This window comes from Halichondria panicea, chromosome 5, assembly GCF_963675165.1.
Source record: "Halichondria panicea chromosome 5, odHalPani1.1, whole genome shotgun sequence".
In the NCBI taxonomy this organism is placed as follows: Eukaryota; Metazoa; Porifera; class Demospongiae; order Suberitida; family Halichondriidae; genus Halichondria; species Halichondria panicea.
The window spans coordinates 2,766,394-2,791,488 of record NC_087381.1 but is presented as its reverse complement, the minus strand read 5'-3'; the positions used below and the strand labels follow the sequence as shown (position 1 = coordinate 2,791,488).

Below are 25,095 nucleotides of genomic sequence, written 5' to 3'. Positions count from 1 at the left end.
GGCTTTATGACATTAGTTCTTCTAATGAGTGTGTTTAGATCTTTTGTATAGTGTGTGTTTTAACAGGGGCATGTTTACGGCAGAGAGGGCTGACAGGGCTAGAGCTCTCCCTTTGTGCTCCATAAACTCTGACTCGGGGTGCCCTGGGATTTCCCACCCCTAGCCAAAATCCCCCCCCTAGAAATTTGATGTCATAACAAAATGTATATATGACTTTTCTCCTTAGAAATGTCTACAATCTCCTTAACATAGCTATAGACTAGTAAAGTTTATGGTTGGAAGCACACAAAAAATCCAAATTTCACCTCATGTAGATAAAGATAACCATTCCTCAAAAATTTTCCAGGGAAGGACCCCAGACAATTAAACGATTCCCCCTAGCTCCCAGCTACAAATCCTGTATGAAACCCTGCTTGGGTATATAAAGCGTCATATAAACGGGGCTTATGACTATAGTATACTGCACGGCATGAAACACGATCCTTGCACGCATTATAAATTGCAAAGGGTCAAATATTCTCCTGATTTGGCTATAATTATAAAGTTCAAACATAACTCTCGACAGTCATAATTATATATGCATGCATGAATGGACTATAATTATTACATTGTGCAAGTGCTATACAAAACTAACACTGACTCTGCAGCACTGCATGCACTCTACACTATAATATGTATGGCAGTTGAAAACTCACACAGCAAATTAAGAAATAGTACATTTCCGTTTTGGAAATTTAGGAACCTCTAAATCTTTAGGATGGAGTAAAGTCTTCATTTGGGTGCATGTGGATCAGGATGAGATGGAAACTTGATAGGGTCAATTTTTCTGCTAAAGTCATTATCTGTCTCAGCATCATCCACTCCGTAGAAGGGTGAATAAAACGGATTCTGACTTGGTGTCTGCATGAATGAATGTTGACAGTAAATAGACATTGGAACTTCAATCTTTTGAGCTTTCAAATTGTTGTACACATCATAAGCGGGTCACCTTGTTGTGGCCTTTCTCACGAGCAAGTTGAGCATTTAGTGATACCTGCATGTGTTTATGCATGAAATTGTGTAAACATTGTCTAGACTATACATGCATGCATGCAGTTGAAAACTCATGCACACAGCAAATTAAGAAATAGTACAATTCCATTTTGGAGATTTAGGGACCTCTAAATCTTTAGAACGGAGTGAAGTCGTCATTGGGTGTGGATCATGACGAGATAAAAACTTCTTGATAGGGTCAACGGTTTTGCTATATGTCTCAGCATGATCCACTCCGTAGAAAAACGGATTCTGGCTTGGTGTCTGCATGAATGAATACTGACAGTAAATAGACATTGGGGCTTCAAGCAATTCTTTTGAGCTTTGTTGTACGCATCATGTCACCTTGTTGTGGCCTTTCTCACGAGCAAGTTTAACATTCAGTGATGCCATTTTAACCTGCATGTGTTTATGCATGACATTGTGTAAACATTGTGTACAAGAATGAATTACAGTACAGCAGGACATTTTTGCTATTTGGCTCCAGAGCTCCTCTTAGCAGAAATGTTCATGGGTTCTAATATTTATTTTTAAATCCCAGGAAACCACACCAACCAATAGCTTTGCATGTGAAATACCGATGCGTGGAAGTTTATCATATTTTTTTTATTTTGGTGTTAACTGTTCTGCCCTCGAAAAACGCGAAAGTTTGCACTTCACGAATTAACATTTCCCGCTATTCTTATTATTGTATATAGATCAACATTGATTTATAAGGAACCATTTTTAAAGTTGACTTTATAGTGTGCCATCTGGGTTAAGTCTGTATAATTATGCTATACAAAAGTAACAACCCAATAATTATGCTGGTTGAAATCTGCTCCCCTGCCACTGAGCAGTCCCAGCGTGGCTTTTTTACTATGCTTCACCTATATACGTAGCTAGTGCGCATGCGCAACAAGGTATACCCATGCATAGGTGCTAACTGTCCCGAATTGGCTGGGACTGTCCCACAGATTTAGCCTGTCCCTTATCTCGAAAGGAAACTGCATGCTATTCACCTCAGATTTTCAAGCCGGGTTGCTACTCTTGCATGAGTAGGGTTACTAAGCTCCAATAAAGCTTAGCAAGCCTGGAAAAGCTTAAAACTTTTGCTAGAATCTTAAAACAGTGAACTAAAACAAAATAACTTAGTTAGCTAGATCGATTAGTTCAATACGTGGGCGGGCTCACACTTGCCTTGTGCAATTAATCTGACATAATAATTATTGTTATGAGCATGCCACATCGAGAGCTGAGCATCCTACAAGAGGATAAACAAACAAGACATATCGTAATATCTCAGGGGCAAAATCAAGTATAGAGCTGGGATTAGGGCCAGACTTAATATCTCAGGGGCAAAAAATCATAACTCGAGATTATTTATTTTGCACATCCACGATTTGTAAAATAAATTCATTTCCCATGAACGCACAGTGCTCAACACTTTTACAAAAACTCCAGTACATTATAAGCCCCCTGCTTCATACACCCAGCCAAATGTCAAAAGTTAAAAGTTAATTTTACCAGAGATAAAGGAAAGAGAGGGACTGGAAACGAAAGTACTCTCGAATGAACATTTGCTCTTCCTCGCAGTTCAATCGAGGTTGTCTTTAGCAAAATAAGGCTGCAAGGGGCGTGGCTTGCAAGATAGTGGAGAATAAACCACTAGCAAATGCGTTTATTCTGTGCAGCTCACTTTTATATAATTATACCTATTTTAGAAGTTAGGATGCTTACACGTTACGGCAATCAAAGACCCTAAAATAGCACTTTGAAGCTTATAACTTTACTTTTATGTCTCCTTTTACTGGGTGTGGTTAGTCATTAGCTCTGACCACACGTGGCTGACGGAATAGGTCTGTTATAAATTGCTGAAGGAGATGATGTCTCGAGGAAACACACTTTCTTATTTAGAGCGAGTTATCAGGACAAAAAGCGGATAGTTTTCGAGACCTCTGTGTAGAATTAATGTTGAATGGTCACGTGCACCACTTCTGTTTCCAATCCCTCTCTTTTTCGATTTTACTGCATTTTTTGTTTGTGTAATGAGTCAATGACACTCTCAGCATAATAAATAACGAATAATGACTTCGATCATGGCCTCATCAATTTACAAAAACTATGTGATGAGAAACTACTAATGTATGCACTTTGCATGGCCTTATCTTAGAGATTATACATGAAGCATGAAGCCAACCAACTGCTACGGCTCTAAAATGTAACATACCCTGTCCTCTCTGTTCACATCTGCTCCCCTGTCAACCAGCATCTGGGCAGTCTTAGTGTGGTCATTCTCACAGGCAAGATAGAGTGGAGTGTCCTAGCAAAAAGCAAAACACATCAATCGCAAACTCATTAAAACATGCACTAATTAAGTCTTGTCAGTTTTAAGTAAAAGTAACGTACCCTTGTGAGCTGAACACTCTTCTGATTCTTATAGATCTATTTATTCATGTAAACAGCCGAGGGTTAGCACTTTAGTGCTCTAGTTATCATGGCTACCATATATGTTTTGAAAGTGAAGAATAAACCAAATCAGTAGAACAATTTGACACTTTTTGATCTCTGGCTTTTTGTGCTCTGACAACGATCGTAATGTCACACAATTAAATATAGTATAAATTCTATTTTAGCAAAGTGATTAATATACGGCAACATTCGATGCTCGCAAAAATTTATGTTATACGGTATCTCAGATCATACTTTAAATATAAATATGGCACACATACATAATCAATATGCCCAAGCATTCATTCTAACTTTTACTTTATAGTAACATACCCCCTTATATGCATGCTGGTTCACATCTGCTCCCCTGTCAATCAGCATCTGGGCAATTTCAGTGTGGCCATTCTCACAGGCAACATGGAGTGGAGTGTTCATCTTCTGTAACAAAGTGAGTTTGTGATGATTGAGCTATTGGTGCACATTTATATACACGTCTGCCTTATGATGCAACATTTTACGTAAACACTATATAGCTATAGCAAACTCATTAAAACATGCACTAATTAAGTCTTGTTACTTTTAATTATGCAGTCTAAAAGTAACGTACCCTGTGAGCTGAACACTCCTCTGATTCTTATAATTATTTATATTTATTTATGTAAACAGCCGAGGGTTAGCACTTTAGTGCTCTAGTTCTCATGGCTATAAATAATTATATCTAAACCATAATAATGTTTTAAAAGTGAATAACCGTTGAAAATAAGCTATATCAACAGAACAATTTGACACTTTTCGATCTCTGGCTTTTTGTACTCTGACAACGATCGTAATGTCACACAATTAAATATGGTATAAATTCTATTTTAGCGAAGTGATTAATATATGGCAACATTCGATGCTCGCAAAAATTTATGTTATACGGCATCTCAGATCATACTTTAAATATAAATACGGCACACATACATAATCAATATGCCCAAGCATTCATTCTAACTTTTACTTTATACGTAACATACCCCCTCATATGCATGCTGGTTCACATCTGCTGCCCTGTCAATCAGCATCTGGGCAATTTCAGTGTGGCCATTCTCACAGGCAACATGGAGTGGAGTGTTCATCTTCTGTAACAAAGTGAGTTTGCGATGATTGAGCTATTGGTGCACATTTATATACACGTCTGCCTTATGATGCAACATTTTACGTAAACACTATATAGCTATAGCAAACTCATTAAAACATGCACTAATTAAGTCTTGTCAGTTTTAATTATGCAGTCTAAAAGTAACGTATCCTGTGAGCTGAACACTCCTCTGATTCTTATAATTATTTATATTTATTTATGTAAACAGCCAAGGGTTAGCACTTTAGTGCTCTAGTTCTCATGGCTATAAATAATTATATCTAAACCATAATAATGTTTTAAAAGTGAATAACCGTTGAAAATAAGCTATATCAACAGAACAATTTGACACTTTTCGATCTCTGGCTTTTTGTGCTCTGACAACGATCGTAATGTCACACAATTAAATATGGTATAAATTCTATTTTAGCGAAGTGATTAATATACGGCAACATTCGATGCTCGCAAAAATTTATGTTATACGGTATCTCAGATCATACTTTAAATATAAATATGGCACACATACATAATCAATATGCCCAAGCATTCATTCTAACTTTTACTTTATACGTAACATACCCCCCCCCATGCATGCTGGTTCACATCTGCTCCCCTGTCAATCAGCATCTGGGCAATTTCAGTGTGGCCATTCTCACAGGCAACATGGAGTGGAGTGTTCATCTTCTGTAACAAAGTGAGTTTGTGATGATTGAGCTATTGGTGCACATTTATATACACGTCTGCCTTATGATGCAACATTTTACGTAAACACTATATAGCTATAGCAAACTCATTAAAACATGCACTAATTAAGTCTTGTTACTTTTAATTATGCAGTCTAAAAGTAACGTACCCTGTGAGCTGAACACTCCTCTGATTCTTATAATTATTTATATTTATTTATGTAAACAGCCGAGGGTTAGCACTTTAGTGCTCTAGTTCTCATGGCTATAAATAATTATATCTAAACCATAATAATGTTTTAAAAGTGAATAACCGTTGAAAATAAGCTATATCAACAGAACAATTTGACACTTTTCGATCTCTGGCTTTTTGTGCTCTGACAACGATCGTAATGTCACACAATTAAATATGGTATAAATTCTATTTTAGCGAAGTGATTAATATACGGCAACATTCGATGCTCGCAAAAATTTATGTTATACGGTATCTCAGATCATACTTTAAATATAAATATGGCACACATACATAATCAATATGCCCAAGCATTCATTCTAACTTTTACTTTATACGTAACATACCCCCCCCCATGCATGCTGGTTCACATCTGCTCCCCTGTCAATCAGCATCTGGGCAATTTCAGTGTGGCCATTCTCACAGGCAACATGGAGTGGAGAGTTTATCTTCTGTAACAAAGTGAGTTTGTGATGATTGAGCTATTGGTGCACATTTATATACACGTCTGCCTTATGATGCAACATTTTACGTAAACACTATATAGCTATAGCAAACTCATTAAAACATGCACTAATTAAGTCTTGTCAGTTTTAATTATGCAGTCTAAAAGTAACGTACCCTGTGAGCTGAACACTCCTCTGATTCTTATAATTATTTATATTTATTTATGTAAACAGCCGAGGGTTAGCACTTTAGTGCTCTAGTTCTCATGGCTATAAATAATTATATCTAAACCATAATAATGTTTTAAAAGTGAATAACCGTTGAAAATAAGCTATATCAACAGAACAATTTGACACTTTTCGATCTCTGGCTTTTTGTGCTCTGACAACGATCGTAATGTCACACAATTAAATATGGTATAAATTCTATTTTAGCGAAGTGATTAATATACGGCAACATTCGATGCTCGCAAAAATTTATGTTATACGGTATCTCAGATCATACTTTAAATATAAATATGGCACACATACATAATCAATATGCCCAAGCATTCATTCTAACTTTTACTTTATACGTAACATACCCCCCCCCATGCATGCTGGTTCACATCTGCTCCCCTGTCAATCAGCATCTGGGCAATTTCAGTGTGGCCATTCTCACAGGCAACATGGAGTGGAGTGTTTATCTTCTGTAACAAAGTGAGTTTGTGATGATTGAGCTATTGGTGCACATTTATATACACGTCTGCCTTATGATGCAACATTTTACGTAAACACTATATAGCTATAGCAAACTCATTAAAACATGCACTAATTAAGTCTTGTCAGTTTTAATTATGCAGTCTAAAAGTAACGTACCCTGTGAGCTGAACACTCCTCTGATTCTTATAATTATTTATATTTATTTATGTAAACAGCCGAGGGTTAGCACTTTAGTGCTCTAGTTCTCATGGCTATAAATAATTATATCTAAACCATAATAATGTTTTAAAAGTGAATAACCGTTGAAAATAAGCTATATCAACAGAACAATTTGACACTTTTCGATCTCTGGCTTTTTGTGCTCTGACAACGATCGTAATGTCACACAATTAAATATGGTATAAATTCTATTTTAGCGAAGTGATTAATATACGGCAACATTCGATGCTCGCAAAAATTTATGCTATACGGTATCTCAGATCATACTTTAAATATAAATACGGCACACATACATAATCAATATGCCCAAGCATTCATTCTAACTTTTACTTTATACGTAACATACCCCCTCATATGCATGCTGGTTCACATCTGCTCCCCTGTCAATCAGCATCTGGGCAATTTCAGTGTGGCCATTCTCACAGGCAACATGGAGTGGAGTGTTCATCTTCTGTAACAAAGTGAGTTTGTGATGATTGAGCTATTGGTGCACATTTATATACACGTCTGCCTTATGATGCAACATTTTACGTAAACACTATATTAGTACAACCAGTAGGTTGTACATAGGATTGCCAGTGCAGTTGTGTGTCTTTTCAATTATTGCACAAATTTTGACTCGTGTTTAGACTGCTCTATTTCTGCAGGGAAAGGCCACAGCAAGAAATGGACTGGATAGATAGCTTAGTTAGCCTTTTATCTGTCTAAATGTGTGATATTATACTCTATAAATATTCTCATGCATTACTATTGATATTTGAAAAATTGCACTATTTTCCTATTTCACCGCGTTTTGTCTGACTAAGTAAGTTAGTAAGTAAGTAAGTAAGTAAGTAAGTAACATTCTTGGAAAGCATTTCCTCCTTGTACAGACATGTTCAGAAGATTCTAGATACAGCCTCTAGTCGACTAGAATCCGGACCATGGGCGTTTTTCTCAGAATTGCGTTCGCTTCCAAGAGGCAGATGACCTCTCAGGCTCCACTTTTCTTACCTACGCAATTCCGCCATCTTTAAATGACTGCCACAGCAACGCACATGGCAACTTAACCATGGTCCAAAAACGCCCATGGTCCGGATTCTAGTCGACTAGAGGCTGTATCTAGAATCTTCTGAACATGTCTGTACAAGGAGGAAATGTTTTCCAAGGTACTTATGAGGTGGGCGTGGCTGTGACATCGATAAACACAAAACTTCCTTTCTTCAGCTCAGCTCTCCATTCTCTCACTTCAGGTATGCTATTTATGCTAGACGTATGCACTGACTGGATCTACCATAGGCCTCCATGCTTTTGCACTTGGAAGTACATCTACAGTATAAACATGGCTGCCATTATTTTTATCATAGATAAATGACTGAATAAAATACTGAATAATGTTTATTCCAGTCCTGTCTTCTCTTCTTGAACTTCTTTTGCTTCTTGATGTTCCTCATAGGTATTTCACTTTCATTATTGAGAAAAGAAGGCCAGTGAAGGAGGCTAACTCTTCAATTCCCTAAGTGAAGTGCGGCCTGGGATCGAGACTATTGAGGAGTATAATATAATTCTGTCCAACAACCTATCTTCAACAAGATTACAGGACGATGACAAATTACTCAACGTCACATTAATTTTATCTTGTCATTAATGTACTACTGTATGAAAAAAGAAAGGGAATCAAAACTAAAAAACATTTGCAATGTGAACGTTGCTAGGATTGCCAGGAAAAGAAAAGCGCGAAAAAGCGAAGAAACAAGAAATTCGGCGAGTGCATAACTCCAATCCGTTACGTCATGAACATGTACAGTTGAGTGGCCTACTGTTGATAAGGAATTTTAAAATCGAAATACATGTTGGGTAAATACACAGTCATTGGTCTTTATCTGCTGGTCATGAATAACTTGGAATACTTCCACCCACACATCCAACACTTGCGTGTTTGCTCAACACTGTAAGGGAGTCATAAACACATAACTATAGCCTGCAAAAAATGTACATAATTAAAATCACTATAATTATTACTTGCAATGTGAAAGGATTGGCCAGGAAAAGTACCAAAACAAAAATAATAATTATGAAACAGTACATGTGAATGACGTTGTAACGGATTGGAGTTATGCACTCGCCGAATTTCTTGTTTCTTCGCTTTTTCGCGCTTTTCTTTTCCTGGCAATCCTAGCAACATTCACATCGCAAATGTTTTTTAGTTTTGTAGCTATAGCAAACTCATTAAAACATGCACTAATTAAGTCTTGTCAGTTTTAATTATGCAGTCTAAAAGTAACGTACCCTGTGAGCTGAACACTCCTCTGATTCTTATAATTATATATATTTATTTATGTAAACAGCCGAGGGTTAGCACTTTAGTGCTTTAGTTCTCATGGCTATAAATAATTATATCTATACCGTATTATATGTTTAAAAGTGAAGAACCGGCCAAATCAGCAGAACAATTTGACACATTTCGATCTCTGGCTTTTTGTGCTCTGACAACGATTGTAATGTCACACAATTAAATATGGTATAAATTCTATTTTAGCGAAGTGATTAATATACTGCCAACATTCGATGCTCGCAAAAATTTATGTTCTAGTAATACGGTATCTCAGATCATACAATACGGCACACATACATAATCAATGCATATAATATGCCCAAGCATTCATTCTAACTTTTACTTTATACGTAACATACCCCCCCCCTTGCATGCTGGTTCACATCTGCTCCCCTGTCAATCAGCATCTGGGCAGTCTCAGTGTGGCCATTCTCACAGGCAACATGGAGTGGAGTGATGCTTATCTGTAGCAAAATTGAGTTCGATGACATGAAAGCATTGAGGCCAGCAAATTGTTATTAAAATGTAACATGATACGTACACAGCTCCCTCCATTCACATCTGCTCCCTTGTCAATCAGCAACTGGGTAGTTTAATTCAGTGTGGCCTTTCTCACAGGCAACATGGAGTGGGGTTTCCCTTGCCCAGGCCTTCATACAGAAAAAATTGACAGGGGGGAGACATTTTAGAAAAATAGGGGGGCGAGGCAATTATCCGTGTGCGTTAGTATGCCCCCCCCAGGAAATGCTTGTGTTTAGACTGTCGTATATCGCATCTGGTGCATTCTTAGGAACTGTGGTGTCAGTGTTAGGGTTGGTACAAATAGTATTGTGGAATGAAATAAAAATGCAAATTGAACTACCCTAGTTTCAATTGCCTGGACTGAACGGTACTAAAAGTCTATACTATGAGTCATCAGACAAAAGCCATAGTAGATAGCAGCCTAAGCGATACAAACCTTTCTCACTTAATGAAAGTCACTGTTGAATCGCCCTCTGTACTTACAGATAGTGACTTAGAAGAAATTGTGGACGTACAGAACAGAAAGAGTAGAAGGATAGCAAAGTAGCTTCGTAAATAACTATCATAATAATTATTGTTGTTATGAATATTAAGGCAGAGCACTTTGTTTGGTTGGTGTGTCACAGACCATAACCCACTGTGTTACAGCCTATATTTTCAATACAAAAATTTACAATTGCCATGCAGGGGGAGGCAAAACTGTAGCCAGGGGGGCGAGCACCCCCTGTGACCCCCTCTATGAAGCTTAGCATGCGCATGCATAATCAGCAATAATTCATGGGCATTGGACTTCCGTAAGAGGCGCACCAAAAATTGCAGCTAAGCACTTAAATTTTAGCACCCTTTGCTTCACTAGAGGTCAGTTTTATTGTGTTTTAGATCATTGTCAGGGTTTCATCTAGTGGGGGGGGGGGGGGGGCTGAGGTGAACCTTCTCCCCCAAAATGCTCAGCTTCCCCCTCAAAAATGTTGTAGAATAATGACGTCATCACATAAGTACTACATGTCATCATCACAAATGTGATTTAGGCTAAGCATGCATGTAATGAGCGTAGCCAAACATTTTGTGAGGCGCGCGCTTATGCGCGCCCAAATCTTCCCCCCCCAAATTTTTGATCCTAGATGAAACCCTGATTGTTGATTACAGTGGAGTCTCCTATTGTGTATTATATAAAATGAACACAATACTCTTGTAGACATTAAACTCCCAATGCATGAAACATGCATGCAGAATACGTGGATTAGGTTGTGTCAAAAATGCGATTTATTCAGAGGCTCCATTGCAATTTTCTAACAATCATGAACGTACTAATAGCCTCGATTCCAGGCCACGAAGAGAAAGGCGGCCTGGTATACATTGTATGCGCATGCGTGTACATTACCCCAAAAAGGGGGTAATCCGTGTATTTGTGGATAGTCAGTAAAATAAACGGTATACTATTTTGTATTCTAAAGTTGCAGTCTGTTACATAGAAGTATTGTGCAAAGATAACTGAGTTCTTACGCCCTTTTTTGTATCAAACCAAGTCTCTACTTAACGACACCCTATACACTGTAAGGCTACAGATGTTATATAGGAAAGGCATGATGTGTTCCTGTGGGCCCCCTGATGAGGCTGTGGTAATATGGACCAGGCAAGTCTTCTGTTACCAAATCTTGCCTTTATGTTCGAAAAGAAGTCATTGCTGAAGATAAAGAAGCTAATGATCACTCCAGAAAGCTTTTAATAAGCTTTAACTCGACACTCAGGAAGTTATTCACTCAAGATCTACTGATGTATTAAAGAGTCCACCACTCTTCCTAGCAGGCAGCTGTATAGCTGTCTGGGATGCCTTCTTGAACTGCCTCTTTGATAAACAGAGCTAGAAGAAGCAACACTGCTGCAGTATAATTATTTTACTTTAATTGAAAGCTGCCATTGCATTGTGGTCATGAACATTTTACCCACTAACCACATGGTCACACGTATTCTTCGTTTTTTCAATTTGTATGATGAAATTGCAGTCAATTATTTCGCGCATGCGCGCATATAAGGTATACCAGGCCGCCTTTCTCAAAGCGGCCTGGAATTGAGGCTAACCTTGCTTGCGCATGCATGCGCACCGGGCCATAATGAGTGACCATGCATGAATGCATGACACTTTGCTATCAAGCTTTTTGCGTTCAGGTAAGAATCATGATGTCACACAAGCATGGTTATTAGCCTCGATTACAGGCCCTTTGGAGAAAAGAGGGCCTATAGCTGGTATCCCCATGCCGTATACCTCGCTTGCGCATGCCCACCGAGGCATAATAATTATGTGTCATGCACAAGTACAATCATCCTATTACTTCGCTCTAGCTATAAAACATACCTTATTTTCATGGTTCACATCTGCTCCTCTGTCAATCAACAACTGGGCAGTCTCAGTGTGGCCATTCTCACAGGCAACATGGAGTGGGGTTTGCAGTCCCTATAAACAATTGCATGTGTTCTCATGGTTGTGTTATTGCACACCTGCCAACACAGCTAATATACAACATTACTAACCAATTTAGCTACTAGGGTAACGCAAGCGCCATGCATGGATGGGGCGAGCTAGAGTAAATTGTGTATTATGACTTGTTTAAAGTATTTTTGGCGCTGCTGAATTCTCTCTAATTATATGCCCCAAGGAGTAGCTGGACGAGAAATACGGTCAAGCTGACTGTGGATGCGAGGTATATAGTCACATTTCAACAGCCGCGCCTAAAAAGCGGTCCTACTTTCGAATTTAATGACTAATTTTGTGATTCTGTTTCGAGGATGATGAAGCATTTTGCTCTCTTTAAGTGTAATCCAATTTTATCTGCCAAATCACACCCAAAATGTCATATCCTAGTTCAACAGCTGCTAAAATTAACTGCTGATCAGTATTAATTTTATAGTACCGTAAGACCTCGATTTAAGGCGACCCTCCAAATATGCGACACCCAGGAGCTTCAGCAATTTTCTGACCTGTAAAAATAGTGACTGCTGCGTTGACAATTATTTTTTAATGTCGCGTTCTAGTAAATGTAGCCACTCCCTAGCCTCAATTGTAGCCCTCTGGGAAAATCAGTATTTTTAAGCAGCCTGAAATCTAGGCAAGTTAGACTCTGTAAAGCAACCTCTAATTAGACGCGACCCTCTAATATGCGACACCAGGACTTCAATACAATTTTTCAACCTCCAAAAGAAGCGACCTCTGGCTTCGTAATTATTAGATAATTGCTGAAGCTCCTGGGTGTCGCATATTTGGAGGGTCGCCTTAAATCGAGGTCTTACGGTACTATAAAATAATACTGATCAGCAGTTATTTTCGAGGCACTAAATTTTGCGGATTGCCCGAACAAAACATTTTCGAGGATTTTATTTTCGAGGATAGCGGTTCAAATGATCACACCCCTACAGTAACACCAATTTTTGAGGCACTTAATTTTCGTGTTCTGGGTCAATCCTTGAAAACCTCCTAAATTTAGTGCCTTGAAAATAACCAGCTATACGGTAATCAGTTAAAGTGGCCTTTCTTTCCTATTTTTCCCACGGCACTATTTCTTATTCTTCCCTGATCTCAGATATAGAATATAAAGCCGAAAATGTTACCTCATCTGTTTTCTTGGGCATAATATCATCGCATGATATACCAAGAGATGGGGACAAATGCTTAGGTAGAGGGGATTGTTGTCTCTCTCCATCCTCCTGTTTGGATGGTGGTTCAAGTAGCTTTTTCTCCTGAGATGTGGTTGTTTGTTGAGGATCCAGGTCTTCAGTTGTTCGTGGCCCTCTTTCTTTAGATATGGGATATAGCTGTGGTTTCTTTTCCTCGGTTGTAATATGTTGTTGCTCTTGTGTGTGGGATGACTGGGGCAGATTTTCATGAGGGGTGGGGGTTGGCTGAGCATCGATGTTTTCGTCTTCGTCTTGCCTGAGAAACATAAGCAGAATAAAATTTAATTACACTACCACATTATGAAGCTGACTTACGTACCTTTTGTTTTCCCTTTTGTCAAATGGGAGAAGCCTCGCTCCAATCTCACTGAGTGCCGACTCTTGAGAAGGGGACAGTGGGAAGATATACTCAGCAACAGCTGCGGAAACCAAGAAGTGTAACTCAACACAGCCTTTTCTGACGGAGCAAAGTTGTAAAGCATTGAATTCCAGACCTAAGATTTCAGCAAATTTGTCTTGTAGAACTATAACCTCGTTTAGTGTTAATGTCGACTCTGTGCATTTGAGTTTAAACACTTTGGCTGTCTTACGAGACTTGCATGTTGAAAAAGCAGATGGAGGAACTTCGAAAACACTTCTCTGGCAGAAGGTTTTTAAATCATCCAGGTATCGTTCAAGCATTTTGTGATCAATAGCAGAACCTGAGTCTTGAATAAGCAGCTCAATGATTTGGTAGTTCAAAAATGAGATATAGTTGTAAGTTCGAAGTATGGAGAATATTCTGGCAAGGCTTTTTGCCGCAAGGACCATCTCTTTGTGCTCAGTATCAAGTGCACTCACACCTTGATCGTTTGGAAGAACAGCACTCAATACACAATCTCGAAGATTGTCTAAGGTATCTTGTCCTTCAATTGATTTCCGAATACATACGGAGAATTCAGAAAACTTGATAAAAATCTTTCGTGTATCGAGTATCAATTTTTCTTCCAAATACTTGACATCTTCATCATCAAGACCAGTAACGTCAAGATAAGGGAAGAGGGAGATAGTTTCGAGAGATTTTGTCTTCCTGGGGCAACCTTCTTTAGAGAAGAATTGTTGTGGAGAACACTCTTTGCAGTAAGGACACACAAAAATGTCACGATTATCGGCGGCAGAACGAAACGACTCATCTCCCGAAGAGACGTCTCCATCATCTGCTAGCTCAGCTGGGTGGTCAGGTTGGAGTATGTCACACTTTTTTCCTATTGAATCTTGCAACCACTTGGCAGAGGAGAGGGCTTCCTGGGTACAGCCTCCTGGTATACTGAATTCTGAGAATGCATGTGATTCAGAAGCTCAATTAATTTTGTATTATATATATATATAATTATACGTACAATGTCTTGGATATAGTCAATCACATGCATGGCTTATAAGAACTAGCTTGCCATCTTCAAGTTCTTTATGTATGTCAGATGTTTTTTGCGTACTAGACAGAGTTGGAAGTGAGTTCATTAAATCCTCAGTCCAGGTCCCTGATTTCGAAGATTGGGTCGTGGTGATGTCATTAGGCAATGTACGTTTGATTGGATCCTGGAAACAATCAAAGTCCATTATTATAGTCATAACTTCGTCATAGTTTACTCAAGTCCCTGACATAATGCCTAATGAAGCCATACAACTTCCAGGGACACATAAGTACGATGTAGTAAGTCTAAAGATACAAATGTGCACACAAACTCACTTTCAAGTACTGACAGATCTGACCAGCAATCTCTCCCTTTATTAGTTTTACCAACATCTCCAGAAGCGTCTTGAATGTCGCTTGTGCAGGATTCTTTCCTTTCCAGAGTTTCAAGCACTTGATCACGGCTAATCGATTAGTTTCTGCACCTTTGACATCGGTTTGTTCACCAGGGGTTAATTCCATCAAATCGACATAGAGTTCAACATTATCAAAATAGGCAGCCAAAAATGGTATGTCTATTCGTTGAATTTGACGGTCGACTTGAGAAGGACTGAGTTGATATTTGTCCAATAGCCCTTGAAGAACTGTATTCACTGGTTGACCAGATGATCCTATATATAGTATGGAATATGATACACTGACTAAATGACATGCATTATTATAACCATAATAAGCTTATACATACAATCATGGATGAAATAATGTTGATTGTATCTTTAAAACACCTCTCCAACTGATAGAGATTTCTCCTGTCTAATTGCTCTTCTTCCTGAAGATGTAATGATAAATAATTATACGGTAGACTCTGGCTGTTCCGGCTCTCTAAAGTATGGCCACCCGGTTTGGCATGGATTGCTAGCTAGATGTTTACTGCACAAAACTCGCCCTGAAATGCGGCCATGCACTCGCTATTCCAAATATATCTACACTAGCTGGTCAGTATACTGGCTGCCCCAAACTAGATTTATTTATTTGTTTACTACGGCTGGATATGACGTTTTGTGTGTGGATTAGAGAGCTCGAGACAAAACCGCAAAATTAGTCATTAGTCATTTAGTAGGTTTCTAGCCGTGGCTATTTTCTGAAGTGCGATCACCTGGCCATTCCGGTCAAGCTGCACTTGTCCCAAGAGTGGCCGGATTAACAAGAGTCTACTGTAGTACATGTTGTTAACCCTTTTACCATCGGATTATAGTTGTCACTGCACGTTTCCATGTACTAATAAAATGTTAGACATGTGGTAAACATTAAAGCCAGAAATGATTTCATATTGGTTGCAGAGCAACCTTAAATCGAAGTGAAGATGTGTCTCTAATACTGGGCAAGGAAATTCCAGATAAGAAAAGAGCCATTTACACTTGACTATACATAACGTTTTATGTATAAAGGGAAATAGTGGGTGTGGTAAAATCAAATTATCGCTAACAAGCGATGAAGAGTCCAAGTATACAGCCTCAGCAAGAGAGCATACCAGCATTGATCTGTACTAGAGAATCTATACATAGAGCCAAAGTGGTGGCAAATATGGTATGTCAATTTCAAATTGGTTGACTTGAGTTGACTATTAGCTAGTTCTCGCTGGTTGGACAAATGATCCTCAACAATAATTATGTTTAGATCATGTTTGTCATAAATACTGCAATCTGATTGGTTAGAGGGAATGTTCTATCCAATTTAGAAAATCATGTACTTCAATAGAAAATCATGTACTTCAATAGAAAATCATGTACTTCAATAGAAAATCATGTAGCAAAGATTTGATCAAGATAAGATAATAACCATAATAAAAGTACATAATAATAATAGAAGTACATAATAAAGTTGTAATAGTTATGACTTATAGTTAATGGTTACTGTACATGAATGAAAGTTCAAAGCTGGTGGTTGAGCTTGGTTAACGTTGATTGAACAATTATTAGTTGACTGAGTAACTTGATAGCGACTATTTTGGGTGGATGGTTGTAGCTCAGATGAGAGTGGTACAAGAGCGGTTGATGAAGCAGATGTCGATGGTGCTGTTTGTAACTCAGATGAGAATGGTACAAGAGCGGTTGATGAAGCTGGAGAGGAGCCATTCAAGATGTCAGACAGATTCTCTTGCTGTATTTGGGATGTTCGCTTGTAACTACGGACTCCCTCCAAACTACGATGTCCTGTTCATTCCATAACCAGCTGTTCATCCACGCCTGCTTGGTAGAGTCGTGTAGCAGTAGTTGCGCGAAGTGAATGGTTTGTCTTGAATCCAGGTATGGCAGCCTCTCGGCAGAGTCTTGCAACAGTTCCCTCCAGAGTGTTTCTCCCTAGAGGCTTTGCAGAAAACCAATGAGCTCCGGGCTTTGGCTTTTGGAGTGGCTTCAGATAGAATGCATTATTCGGCCTATTTTCGGGACACAGACTGTTGTACAACTTGAAGATACGAACAAAGCACCTATCAGGATTCTCCAAATTCGCGTGGTGTAAAACAACTTTAGGCTTCACTTTTCTCCCCTTGATACCACCTGGCCGATTCTTTGAAATGTCCTCGGTGTAGACTAGATGTGGTCGTTCTCCTGATCGCTCAACAAGCTCAATTTGACAAGGCTCAAATCGTAATTGTCTATGCTTGTCTCCACTTCTCAAAGCAAAATAGAGTCCCGTCATGAAAACCATGGTGTCAACAAGCGTCTGGGGACTAGAACAACCAAGCAAACCCGTGCTCCATAGAAGCTCTTCTTCTTCAATTGTCAGTGGTTCAGCTTGTCTCTTCTTCGATCCTAGTCCCAGTTTTTGCAGTCGTTTCATCTCGGCATCTAGACTTAACTTGAAGTTAGCAAATGCAGGGTCCTTGAAGAAGTCAATTGAAGGTTTTCCATTGATTCTCAAGTAGCGCTGAATTCCGCACAGTATGTGGTGAAGCGAGTTAGGAGGGAATTCGTCTCCATTCTTCTTTCGAATTTCGAGGACAAACTTGCAGAGGTAGTCTGCTATCTCTGTTGAGCTTAGCGTTTCGATTTCTGGTATAGGGATGCCATAATAAATTAGCCTGTTGTACCTCCATTCGTTCCAAATTCCCATGCAATACTTGATGTCAATGAGTGTTTTCTTCGGTATTGTTTCCCTTCTTGCTAGTTCTACTTCTTTAATTGACTTTGGGGGAGCGAATTTTCTTGCTTTCTTTGCCACTGGAGCAGTAAGTAGGTTCTCACTGGCTGTGGAAGAGAGCAGATAGTCTACGAACTCTTCTTCTTGCAGGTCGGAGAGAGAGCAGATAGGAAGGTGGGGCTGGTTGCTGCAGCAGATATGGAGGTGGGGCTGGTTGCTGCAAAGACAGAGCTGGAGGTGTGGCTGGTTTGGAAGGAAGCAGGGAAGGATGTGGGTAGTCTCATGAATCAGCCGCCGTTCTTTCAAAAGAACGGCGGCTGATTCATGAGACTAGGATGTGGGCTGGGTCTCAGTAGTTCTGTCTTTTAGAAACGTGTATTAATAGGCGAACTCAAGAAAGCGTTCGGCACAGGAGGAGGCTCAGAATCCATTGTTAGTGCGTTCAAACCATTGTTGTCAGGCGTATGAGCGTTGTTGCTATGATCTAAAATGCTTAGACACTGTTTAGGAAGTTTCCACGTGATTTAGAAGCCCTCAGGGCTAGTAGAACCCTCACTGCGTTCGGGATTCTACAGAAGGCCCTTTGGGCTTCTAAATCACGTAGAAACTTCCTAAACAGTGTCTAACTATTATGTATCCCGCGCTAGTATAGTGTCTACATGAACACAATCAACACTACATACATATTATCGTTACACAAAATAGTGACACAGTGCAAAAAAATTTATTGCTGAGTTATATAGCCAATGACATGTGACTGTATTTTAAACGACTGATTGCTAAGTGCATATGCAATAGGCTTCATCGCCATCTCGCTATATAGCTTTTCTAGTCTATAACATGCCTCTATAAGCAGAACCTTTTCTTTTCAGTATTAGCTAATAAGCTATAAACGGGAGTACACATACATGGAAATGAGCTGTTATATAGTCTTGCTTGCCCCGCTCCTTCAAAAAAGGGGCCGTGGCAAGCGAGACTTCAAAAGATAAATTGTCATCAGGCTGGCATAGAGTTACTACAGCTGTAGGGATGCTTCACCGTCAAATAAGCTATAGGCCTTATTCTGTATAAGCTGACAAAAGGTCACATCTATATCCGTATTTTTTTGCAGTTAATTCCGTATAACCATATTAGAAGAAAGAAATCCGTATAAATACGGAAAAAACCGTATACTGAAGTTTCAAATAAACTAATACTTCAGACAAAAGTATTAGACAAACGCACACCACATTAAAGTAAATATGTTTCCTGCCATACCAGATTGGGTTTGTAGCCCCTCAGGCTCAAGTTGTATTAGCTGTAAATTTGCTATTGAGTTGAATAACTCCTTCCAAGTTAGAGGAGGCTCTGATTTCAAACGGTGAGCAAGCATTTCACGAAGACAGGTGCTGTCATCATTATCACACTGCTTTCTGATGCTATCTAGTATGACATCATCAACATGTAGAGCTTGTCCAATCTCAAACCATTTGTTCTGAGAGTCGTGCAGTTTAGTGTGAGCTTCCTTTATATCATCAAGTGTCATTGTCTCATCTGGAATTATATAATACAAAACGAAGCTGTTATGAGCACTGTATGAATATGTATGATTGTATATAATGTCCAATTGGTGCCAACATTAAAGCTTACCCATTTGAGGCCCAGGATTGCTCTCAACGTCTCCAGCTAACAGCAAGAGGTGGGAAAGAGAGTGGAGCAACACAGCAATCGATACCACCAAGAGACCAACATTTCTTGTACGTTTTAGGAATTCAGTTTTATCTTGAGAGCTCAAAAATGTGAGAATATACAATAAAAGCAATCCTCCTTGAACCACTTTCGCAGTACTACCCACTGTATCACTGAAGTGTAGAGGCCATTGTTTTGTCGAAGGAGCTTTACTGTGTGGTCGCGATCCCCTCCCACCACTGAACAGCCCAATGCGAGCTCTCCACAACTCCACAGAGATCCCCATTTACGCCGGCTGCATAATATAATGTACACAAATATCACGTAGATCTTATTCTACACATTATATTTCTGTTGTGATCATCTATAGATATAGATCAGCATATCTAATGCTAAATGCATGTTCAACAGATTTAGCTAATGAAATATTAGTCTCTCACCTTGATATAAGATACAATTATTGTGCCTTTTAATTATTTAGATGTACGATACAGATGTACATGTACACAGCATGTTCACAGTGTTGTAGATCTTGATCCACCATGTTGCGTGGGAGGACCTCCTGATTATGATTTAGACGTCATTTGTATTGGGTGGGGCTTTAAGTTGTCATAATTTAAATGTTGCACAGTTTACATGTACAACTAATTAAAGCTACAATGTAAAAATCCTATGATTACTGACCTCCTTCTGACCATAGATAATTTCTGACCCTACACTCTGGCCAACTCACAATATTGTTGATGCAGGCCAGCACTGATGCACTCGGTCTTCAAATGCTGTTATGTTTAGTTGGATCAGAGATAGGAAGGGATTGGCAATGATCGAATTATCCGTGATGCGCTACGTCATCGACTTTTTTCAACTCTGGTGGGATGCACTCCAAGTCTGGGTGATTGACAAGGGGGTATATACATACCCTGAACGATATAGCCGCCATGTAGTTCTGTCTCGTTGGAGTTATACACGATATCATTTTGGCTGTTCACACATCTGTATATTGTGCAGCAAACAGTTATACTCGGAGGAGGTCCCTTCACCTATGTCATTAATGTACCGTATAATTATATATAGCAGGTATATTTTGACGGTATAAATGTTCGTCTATACTGCGAACATTTATACTCACGAATTTAATATCATGCTGCAGAAAGGCTGTTCAGCTATTCTACGAAACTTAGTTCCAGGAAAACCTTTCTAACGGTCATTCCGCAAAAGTGTATAACCTCGAAATATACCCGCATATTGTATTTCTCTAATTTGCTAAGGCATTAATTGACTCTGTCCTCACAGACTTTTACTCAACATCGGCATTAGAGTAGTTTATGGATTTCTAGTGCTTCAACAAGCTGAGTCAGCTAAAGTATCTCTATTGCACTAGAGATAATGCTAGCCAATTCAATTCTGTCAACAATTGCAACAATCAACAATAGTACAGTCTGAACTAGGCTAGAAGCAGTTCCAGCGGAAGACATGGGCTAACAAGCTACATATGCATGAGAAGAAAGTTTACACCCTGAGGCTCAAAGAAAGAGTACACTGACAAACACATCAAGATAAACAGAGATTTTCGAGACACTCGCAGTGATTGGAGACGCAGTATCGGAGGAAGACATAGTGGTGCACCTCCTGGCTCTTAGCCTGCCGGAATCATTAACGTACTAGCTGGTGACAGTGTTAGAGGTACAGTCCAAAAATGTGCCTATAAGTGAGCTGTTGTGACCGAGAAACAAAAGTGAGACAAAAGTGAGTGAGGAAACCACAATGCACATGCAGCCTGTTTGCAAAACAGAAGAGTGGGAAGAAACACCAATTTTATACTTGCCATTTTTTTCACAAGCCCGCACAAGAAAGAATGCCGGAAATTCTTTGCATCGCAAAAGTTCAAGCAAGACGCAAAAACTGCCAAGAAACCAAAAAGCGATGGACTTTTTGTTACGTCTCGAACAGAAGCTGATCGTTGAGTATGGTGCAACATGTCGTATGTGCATGTATAATGACGACAGCAAGTTTATAAAGCTGAAGCGTTTGGAGACGATTCAAGATGGCACTGCTGAAAGAACTGTACAGCTATAAAAAAATAATATAAAAGTATTGTTGCCTGATGGAAAAACAAACAGTTGAGAACGTGTTGAAACATTCGAGGACAAGTTAGTAACAGAACCATTGAACTAGAGTACTGTTCAACTACTGAAATGCTTGCTGATATTCTGACCAAAGGTCTTACTCGAGAAGATTTTTGCAAGCTCCGCGATCGATCTGGAGTGATAGAACACAATTAAATTGAGGAGGAGTGTGGAAAGAACATAACTTGTAACTACCGTACATGTATTATTAGTGAGCATGCATTAAACATAATTATGCAAACTTTGCGAGCGTTGATCACTTCGCAAAAATAAAATCGCAAAGCCTAAAATAGTATGCTGGTAATTATAGGGCTTGGCAAATTATGCTAGCATAATTTTTGGGAGACTTCTACCAACTAGCATAATTGAGAATAATAGGGCACTAAATTAGCATGATTTGACCCTCCGAGTCTGGTAGACTAATTTCACATCTTATGCATGATGTAACTATAATAGCTATTACTGTACTGTAAGCACTATATAGCCACTAGGTAGGCATGGAGGAGTATTTTCTCTTTTGGCACTAGAAGATTATATTTCACTTTCTGTAATGCTACCTCAGGTATATAAGCCTCGGTCCCGGGTCGATTTTTGAATTTTTGGTATCTTAACACAATCATTAATTTAATGGCTGCATCAGCAGAGAGCCTTGCTGCTCTAGTCTCTTCTCACTCTTGCAGCTACCAATATAGCTAGCGTTCTAGTGCAGAGCTAACTACTAAGTATAGAGTAGCAACACTTGGTGAACAAGTTTTGCTACGCACTCTTCTGAAAAGGCTGCAATGGCATTCCAAGTAAGCAAAACTAGGCATAACTTGAGAACGAACGAAGCATTATTTTGCAAATCTACAAATTGAAATCCAAGAAAGCATGACTAGAAGCCTATAGAAACTCTTACTTGCACTTGATTGATCCTTGAGCAGTTGTAGCAGTCTACAGACACACAGACACACACACACACATGTAAATAGTGCCTCCACCTCCAAGCAAGCGCGTGCATTTGCACCTCAGTTGATGAACGATGCAGGAGAGATGGAGAAAGTGAAGAAGAGTGTATTCCCAATAGCACAACTACAACAACAGCATGGTGCGAGTACAGATTGAACCAACCATGGCATAGGGATCCGATGTTATTCCACGATCATGCATTGAGTGACATAACATCTGAGGAAATGTTCGAAAACCTGACTTGCTTCCATTTTTAGATTCAGAAGAACAATGGCTCAAAATTTATGTCTCCAAACTTTAACTTCAGCACCTGCATGAAACATCATCCAACAATCAACTCTGTGTTACCTACAATAGCTAGAACAGTTTCTTTCATTGTCTATTTAAAAAATTAATCGTTATGTTTGCGAACATGTAAGAATTTACAGGTTAATATGGGAAATATAAACCCTGTACTGACGAATCAGATTGCTGGATTCTGGGCTACTAGTAACTAAAGTACCGTATAGTGAGAAATTTTCGCTGGTGCAAATTTTCGCTATTTGGCTCTCAGAGCTCTCAGAAGAAATGTTAGTGGGTTCTAATAGTCCCGTTTCAATGCCAGAAAGGCATTATAGCACCTGCAGTGCTTCATTAGTTAATCAGATTGTGCAAATGTTATCACTGCTTACTTAGAATGAGTGTGATTATCGATGCCTTACTCTAGCACACATGCATGCATATAGTAAAGGGAGAAAATACTGTTTTTGTCGCCTTTCGAGGATCGCCTACAATTTTCAAGTATAATAGGCAGGGTATTCTGTTTTTAAGCAGTTAAAGCAGTCCATAAAAGTGTCTGTAGTTTGCTCAAACAGCTCTTTCTTTTGTCCCCCCCCCCACACACACACACACACGCAAACACACAAACCGACAGACTCACCAATCACTTAGTTTTTCGAATTGCAGTCTCTTTTTCCAATATGAATTGGGGGGGGGGGGGGGTGGCCAGACTACCAATCACTCTATATATCGGCCCTAAAAATTAAACAATGCCTTCCCCGTAAACATGTACCTGTTAACACACACATAAATTTTATGTTTGTAGTAGTCTGACTTTGCCTCAGCTCTGAGCTGCAATCGGAGAAGACTTTAGACTAGCCTGTCTAGGTCTATTGCACAGGAAAGAACTCAACAAGTGGTTCTTTTTAGTTACATGACCTTATTTTAGTAAATTGCAATTGTGTATATTAAATAGCATGTGTGTCGGATTGATCTCTTTGTGAATAATTATTAGATTGTTGTTACCTAGCTGAACCCGGGCTCTGTGAGTGTTGACCATCTCTATCTAAGCTAACCGAGGCATTACATCCCCTGCCAACACAACGTTCATGAGTACCATCAGGAGTGCGTGCATGCATGAAGGTATAGTCCTGGCACCATCCACTTAGCAAGTGTTCAGTGAAATACAAGTAACTTAAGACCCATCTCTTTTACGTAATAGTCATGCATGACCAATTAGATGTGTGTGGGCTGCAATCAATAACCAAGTGTAGTGACTCTAGTGCAATAGAGATACTCTAGCTGACTCAATATCTCTATAATTATAATGAATTTCCTAAACAGGCGACAAACCACAACCCTCATAACTATAACTAGACTATAGTCTGGCTATAGTTTACCAGTGGAAGATGTACTTACTTTACTACCTGAATGATTAATTGGAGGAATTCAATTATCCTAGAATTAATTCTTTGTCACTAGCTGGTAAACCACAACAGCGATGATCACTTCTAGGTATAGTTATGTTAATGTGGATTGCAGTAGAACGTTATAGATAATGTGTTTTACTCGGAGAATCTCAAGGCCACTAATCTTTTATGCAATACTTCGTACCTGCCCTGCTAATGTGACATTTGAGCGGCAGGAAACTTAATTTAACAGTTAGATACAATGCAGTGAAATAGGATAATTTCTGTATGCGAAGGACATGCAGTAGGTTAAGCAAAGTATTATTATACTGTATTATAGTGACCCATGCACTTCTATAATTATTAAACTATTCTATGCATGTACTATAGGGGTATATGTGGAGAACTGAACATCTAGATAATTACGTGCTTTATTTTGTTGGAAGAATTTATAGAACATTCATGAACTTATAATCAGCATGTTGAGGGATGGATGTTGTACCTCCGGATCCTCTGCTATAAAATCACCTCATTTGATAGAAACACATGCAGGCTGATAGTAAAATAGGAGATCGAGTGTCTCGCATAAAAAAAGAGGTGCAACGAGAAGAGTGTTGGACCCAACTGGTAAAGATCGCAAAGCATGAGCCCCTCAACTAGTTGGAGCATGCAAAGACTATATATACCAACCCAAAATCTTGGTACAGTACAGCTTAAATTGAAACTTAAACTATAAGTGTGCACATGCATACCAGAGCTATATGTTTACCACGCCCCAAGTGCTCT

At 39.1% G+C, this 25,095-nt stretch overlaps 3 protein-coding genes across 3 annotated transcripts in view; all 3 read right to left on the bottom strand.

Moving 5' to 3' along the window:
- Positions 1 to 509: 509 nt before the first annotated feature.
- LOC135335772 (uncharacterized) overlaps positions 510 to 25,095 on the bottom strand; it is a 58,990-nt gene continuing 34,404 nt past the window's right edge. Inside the window, exons 19-31 of the mRNA XM_064531321.1 lie at positions 9,797 to 9,830; positions 9,538 to 9,616; positions 7,211 to 7,315; positions 6,528 to 6,632; positions 5,845 to 5,949; positions 5,162 to 5,266; positions 4,479 to 4,583; positions 3,796 to 3,900; positions 3,242 to 3,334; positions 1,378 to 1,431; positions 1,159 to 1,296; positions 989 to 1,033; positions 510 to 900 (exon numbers count right to left, since the gene is read on the bottom strand). Coding sequence (XP_064387391.1) covers positions 772 to 900; positions 989 to 1,033; positions 1,159 to 1,296; positions 1,378 to 1,431; positions 3,242 to 3,334; positions 3,796 to 3,900; positions 4,479 to 4,583; positions 5,162 to 5,266; positions 5,845 to 5,949; positions 6,528 to 6,632; positions 7,211 to 7,315; positions 9,538 to 9,616; positions 9,797 to 9,830 — 1,202 coding nt within the window. The 3' untranslated portion in view covers positions 510 to 771. The remainder of the gene's footprint in view (positions 901 to 988; positions 1,034 to 1,158; positions 1,297 to 1,377; positions 1,432 to 3,241; positions 3,335 to 3,795; positions 3,901 to 4,478; positions 4,584 to 5,161; positions 5,267 to 5,844; positions 5,950 to 6,527; positions 6,633 to 7,210; positions 7,316 to 9,537; positions 9,617 to 9,796; positions 9,831 to 25,095) is intronic.
- On the bottom strand, positions 9,865 to 20,154 carry LOC135335781 (uncharacterized). The gene is made up of 8 exons (XM_064531349.1): positions 20,009 to 20,154; positions 19,530 to 19,863; positions 19,158 to 19,433; positions 15,096 to 15,430; positions 14,800 to 14,944; positions 13,689 to 14,682; positions 13,304 to 13,625; positions 9,865 to 12,152 (listed from the first exon to the last, which is right to left on the bottom strand). Exons 2-8 carry the CDS (start codon positions 19,852 to 19,854, stop codon positions 12,027 to 12,029), a joined length of 2,523 nt encoding a protein of 840 aa, XP_064387419.1. The 5' UTR covers positions 19,855 to 19,863; positions 20,009 to 20,154; the 3' UTR covers positions 9,865 to 12,026.
- LOC135335800 (transcriptional regulator QRICH1-like) lies at positions 16,439 to 18,169 on the bottom strand. Its single transcript, XM_064531372.1, has one exon. It carries the CDS (start codon positions 17,871 to 17,873, stop codon positions 16,977 to 16,979), a length of 897 nt encoding a protein of 298 aa, XP_064387442.1. The 5' UTR covers positions 17,874 to 18,169; the 3' UTR covers positions 16,439 to 16,976.

Coding starts and splice junctions, on each gene's coding strand:
- LOC135335800 (XM_064531372.1), bottom strand. CDS start 17,873: ATGGGAATTTGGAACGAATGGAGGTACAACAGGCTAATTTATTATGGC.
- LOC135335781 (XM_064531349.1), bottom strand. CDS start 19,854: ATGGGGATCTCTGTGGAGTTGTGGAGAGCTCGCATTGGGCTGTTCAGT. Junction 14,945..15,095: donor AGATCTGTCAGTACTTGAAA/GTGAGTTTGTGT, acceptor GATTGTTTCCAG/GATCCAATCAAACGTACATT. Junction 14,683..14,799: donor ACATAAAGAACTTGAAGATG/GCAAGCTAGTTC, acceptor ATGCATTCTCAG/AATTCAGTATACCAGGAGGC.